Raw genomic sequence first — 5,681 nt, forward strand, 5'->3', positions numbered from 1 at the left:
TATATAGAGAGAGAGAGAGAGAGAGAGAGAGAGAATGCATAATTATGCCCTTTAACTTGGTCTCATTTCACATTTATACCCTCTAATTTTGGGTGTGCACAAATAGACACTTAAACATGTGTAAAATTGAACAAATTGACACATTGGACATATGTGACGTAATACACATAGGACATCATGTAGGTCGCAAATTGCTATGTAGAATGTCATATAGGACGTGTGTGTTTATTGTTTATTTTTATACAAATTTAATTGTTATTGTTTAATTTTATACAAATTTAAATGTCTACTTGTACACATTCAAAGTCAGAAGACGTATTTTTATATTATGCCTCTGATATAAGACATTATGATGCTCAACTTAACATTGTACGAAGGTTCATTTATTCGTGTAGTCATAATTTAATTATTCTTCTTTAAAAAAAAAAAAACCTCTTAGAACTATTCATTATTTGGGATAAATAATTATGGGCAACTTTCACATATAGCAAACAAAAAATTCATATTTGTATAATATAGCAAACTTTGCATAATTGCGCTCCATAGCAAACACAAAAACTGTATAATTCGCTATAAATATAAAAGTGTATAATTCGCTGGCCTAAATTGTATAATTTGCTGGCCTAAATTGTATAATTCGTTGGCCTATTTTGCTGCAATTGTATAATTTGCTTTGCATATAGTTGAATCGAATTAAAATGTATGTATATTGCATAATTATAAGTGTATAGCAAGAAGAAATATGTTTTTCTCGCTTTATACAAAAACAGAAACACAATATATACACTTCTGTTGTATAAAGCTAGAGAAAATTGTATTTCACTGCAATTGTATAATTCGCAATTGTATAATTCGTTGGCCTTTTTCTCTGCAATTTTTGAAGTAAAATGTTTGTAAATTGTATAATTAAGTGTATAACACGAAGATATACAGTTTTGCATGTGTATATACAATTTTCTCTCGCTTTATACAAAACAGAAACAGAATTATACACTTCCGTGTATAAAGCGAGAGAGGCGAGCGAGAATGGAGAGTGGCGAGCGAGATTCCTGGGAGAGAGACGCTGACAAATTTTAGATAATGTTTGCTATGGAGCACAATTAAATCAAAGCCTAGCTATTCCATTTAATTTAGATTATTAGTTTGCTATTTTATACAATTTTCCCAATAATTATTGCTACTCATATAATAGTGTTTTATCAAAATAAGACTAAATACTAAAATTGAATAGCATAAAGTAAAGAGGCCAAAGATATTTTATTGAAATAAGACTAATCATTTTAAAAGCAAACCTTTAAAAATTAGATGCCATCGATTAAAGGGAATTCTGATATAATAGTAATACAATGACAACTAGAATCGAGATATTATGATTTGTATACAATTTGCCTCCAAACCGAGCAAGCAATCCCCAAGTAGTGAGATAAGAATTAAGGTCGCTCATAAACAAAAGGATTCTTCCTACCTGCCTGACAATTGTGACAAAACAAGAGATATTTGTGTATATAAACAGGAATTAACAAAGACACCGGCCTCTCCAAATTCTGTATTTATTACTATTTCTTCTGTACACCTCTTGTGCCAACACTAACCCTTCAAAACCTGAGAAGAACATGTCATCTCCAACTACTAATTAACAAACCAAAACTGAACTTCAGCCTTGTGTATGAAGACAACAAGATATGCATTGTAATTAACTCAACAGCCCTATAACTTATCTGCAATTCTTCCCAAAGCATCTGCAAGCTTCGTAAGTACTGCTACTAAGTTATCAACATGGTCCTTCCTTTGCTCCCTATCCTGTTCAAACTGCATATTCTGAGCTTCAAGTTGGGAGCTCACCAGTTTCCCATTCCTCTCCAATGCTCTCACTAAATGATGTTGCACACTCCTTGCTTCTTCATCATCTGCATCTGACTCGCTTTTCTTTCTTTTCCTTCCTTCGTGACCACTTCCTATATCAGGTTCTCGGGTGGTAGGTTGGCTTGTACCTGCTGAAAAATATTAATTCTAATTCAGAAAGGGCATCCCAATAGTCTTGCAACCAACTATTGCTCCTCTCTTTCTTTTTTATCTTTTTCCCAGGATGTTGAGACATCTAGGGACATTTTTACCAGAAACGCAAAAGTTCAACAAGGGTGTGAATTACCAGTGTAGGAAAAGTTAGAATGACATTTGACATACTATCACATACCTACAGATTTATTTAATGATAGTTGATTCATTTCAAAAGTTGCATTTCCGTTTTGTTTGGCTTTAGTGACAGTCTGAAACATAAACTAGACCAACTTCGCCGTAGAAAATGCAATAGTTGATAGAGGAGTGACCTTTGGCACAGAGAAGAAGCAATATAGATAATTTTAAATTTTACCAAAACTAATTTGTTTCAAATGTGTATCATGAAAACAAAAATTTCAGTGAAACTTCAAGCAGACATGAGAAAACCGACGACCATCTTAATAAGGTATAAACAGTAAAGGAGCTCAATAGCAATCTGAGGTTTTTACTTTTTAGAGATGTAAGTCAAAGTTCTTGAAAATGACTATCACGACGTCAAATAACCAGGCAATGTGTTAAAAGAGAAAAAAACAATAACAAAATAATCCCTTATATTTGACTTTAGACTCAAAGTCATCCCCTTTCTTTCACATGGAGCACTAGTAGTCCACTATGGTTGAAACATTGGTGCACATTTAGTCTCTTTCATACTATTCATTTGATATTAAACGTATTGATCTTGTAAACGTGTCTGTTTACTAGTCTCCTTTTGTATACATCTGATACAAACTAAATTCCTTCTAAAACTTTTACTTCTAGCTGCATCAAGTGTCATGATTTTTATTTTGTACTTCTTGAATATTTTTGCTGTGTTTCACTTCAGTATACATATCCACGATTTTGTTGGTTCTTTAGCTTTCTCTCTGTTTACCATAACTAATTGATCTGCGAACCATATTCTTCTGAGCTTTCCACATGTATCTGGACCAGAATCAAAGAACCAAAGAAAAATATGACGAAGAAGAAAAAGGAAATAAATAGGAGGAACATATTTGGGCCTTGTAGCTGGTGGTTTTATGAAGTCACCATGTCCCAAGCATAGCTTTAAGGCGTAAAATTTAGGTTTTAAAATCACAACCAGAAGGAAATCCTTTCTGAATGAGCTCAGGCACTAAGATTGAGGAAAACTTTTTCTTAGCCTGCCTTTAGTCAGCTTTGGATTTCTTTCTTTTTGGGGGGGTCCTTTTACGGGAGATGGCCAGATTTAATGCACTAGGGGAAAACAGCATTTACTACAATGCTGGCTTCAAATCATACAAGATCACTAAATGCCATTTAGGAGCAGAAACATGGTAGTGTATCGAGCGCAGCAGGAATTTAATGAGAAGAGTAGGAGTCAGTCAGAAAACTCTAAAATGGTTGGTATCACTCTTTATTGAAGCTTTAAAAACACAGGGGAGAGAAGTCAGAAGATGGAAGACGAGAACATTTTTAAGAAACCTGAGAAACAAAACCAAAGTCTAACGATGAAGTGGTGGTGGAAGTTTGCAAATGAAGATAACATGCTCCGGAAAGAGGTCATCATAACAAAATATGGCATGGAAGATAAGTGGATGACTAAAATGATAAGTACTCCATATAAAGGCACTGTATGGAGCGCAATCAGAAATCTATGGCCGTTGCTATATTACAGAACCAAGGTAGAAGTGGGAGATGGTTCAAAGACAACCTTCGGAGAGTATAAGTGGGGAATGGGTGTGTCCCTATAAAACAGTTGCATCCTGAATTGTTCATTCATGCCAATATCAACAGGCCACCGTGGCTACAATGTGGACTGGACAAGGATGAAATTTGTTCACAAGGAGGAACATTCATGATTGGGAGAGACAAAGTGGCAAAATTTCAAGATTCAGTACTCTTTTAGCAACCTCACTGAAAAGGACTTATTGGTTCGGAAGAATGATACCAAAGGTCATTTCTCAGTAAATTCAATCATGTCATATCATATATCATATATCATATCATATCATATCATATCATATCATATCATATATATATATATATATATAGATATATATATAAGAAAACCTTAGGCCCGCCTACGTGGCGCCACCACAAACAAAAATTTCCTTTTAAATTTATTTATTTCCAAAACTATCCTTTCCCTTTTATGAAAAGTTGTCTTTAATGAAGAGTTTGTGAGTTTTATGAAAAGTTGTGGCTTTTATGAAGAGTTGCGATTTAAATGAAGAGTTGCGACATTTATGAAGAGTTGCAACTTTAATAGAAAGTTGCAACTTTTATGAAAATTTGTGATTTTAATGAAAGATTGTGACCTTTCCGAAGGGTTGAAACTTTTTCAAAGAGTTGTAACATTTCCAACAAGGCACAATAACATTTGTTCAGACTATCCTTTGTTGTTATAAATATAGGGATTTCCTGTTATTATAAAACAATGAAAATTATGAACCTCTCCTTCTTCTTCACAATTAAATATTTGTGTACTTGGAACCTGTTGAAGTGCTTACTGACACCATTCCCTATGTTACAAATTTTGGTATGTATTTTTACGGTCATTAATTTATGCATATGTTATTAAGGTTTAATGACAAGAAGTAACAAATTTCAGTTTTCTTTACATTATTAATGTTTGGTACCACGTAATCTTGTATGTAAGATAATATAGTGTTTTAATTTTAATGACTGGTAGGTTTAAGTATTATTTTATAAATTCTATGATATTTAATCCCGCGCGAAGCAGATAATTTTACTAGTTTATGATAAATTCAATTCATAAGGAACTCAACAAGAATGTTGGACAGGAGACAAAATGTCCATGGAAGATGATCTGGAAAACAAAAGTACCCTACAAAATAAACTGCTTTATATGGTTATTGACAAAAGAAGCAGTTTTGACACATGAAAATCTAAAGAACAAAGGCTATTAGTTGGCTTCTAGATGTACTTTATGTGGAGAAAATGCTGAGACAATTAATCATATTTATTGCATTGGACATGGACAGAACAATTATGGAGAATATTCATTGTCTAAAGGGAAAAGATGGGTGAAACCAGGGAGCATTAAAGGAGTCCTGAGCAACTGGAATAGAGATGGCAATGCTTCTAATAAGGAGAAAAGATGGAAACTTGTCCCAGCATGTATTTGGTGGACAATCTGGAAAGAGAGAAACAACAGGAGTTTTGAAAATGGGCAAAATAGCTTACAAAAAGATCAAGATGAACTGTTTTAGCTCTTTTCTATTTTTGGTGTAAACAAAATATATTAACTAGAACAGAAGATATCTTCGATGTGCTAGATTGTTTTACAGGCAACAGTTTAGACTAAGACTGTTCTATTCAGTAAGTTGTAAAGCTTTTAAAGGGGACTACACTTTTGTTGTAGTATACCTGTGGATATAGAGAGACTAAGTTTTCAGTTTCATAAAAAATCAGTTTATGAGTTCTAGGGTGTGTTTCACTATGGACAACAAAACAACCACAAGTTGTTAACTATCACCAAAGGGTTGTGAGATTGAGTACATCCATGCATTAATTTGCCCCTAATGTATGCTTAGAAGATTATCACTAGAGGTTTCAGCTTTAACGTCAAATATTTGTACTAGTTTATTCAAAATGTTAAAGTGAATACCTGTGTGTGTGTGTGTGTGGGTGGGTGGTGGTGG

General features: G+C 33.6%; 1 protein-coding gene across 2 annotated transcripts in view; it reads right to left on the reverse strand.

Moving 5' to 3' along the window:
* Window positions 1–1,275: 1,275 nt before the first annotated feature.
* The window catches only part of LOC107018417 (trihelix transcription factor ASR3-like), a 10,085-nt gene continuing 5,679 nt past the window's right edge, over window positions 1,276–5,681 (reverse strand). Inside the window, exon 3 of one of the 2 annotated variants that reach the window (XM_015218895.2) lies at window positions 1,276–1,991. In XM_015218895.2, the coding sequence (XP_015074381.1) occupies window positions 1,708–1,991 (284 nt within the window). In that variant the 3' untranslated portion in view covers window positions 1,276–1,707. Of the gene's footprint in view, window positions 1,995–5,681 lie in introns of both variants that reach the window. The other variant, XM_015218894.2, reaches the window with a different exon arrangement.

This window comes from Solanum pennellii, chromosome 4, assembly GCF_001406875.1.
Source record: "Solanum pennellii chromosome 4, SPENNV200".
NCBI classification, from domain to species: Eukaryota; Viridiplantae; Streptophyta; class Magnoliopsida; order Solanales; family Solanaceae; genus Solanum; species Solanum pennellii.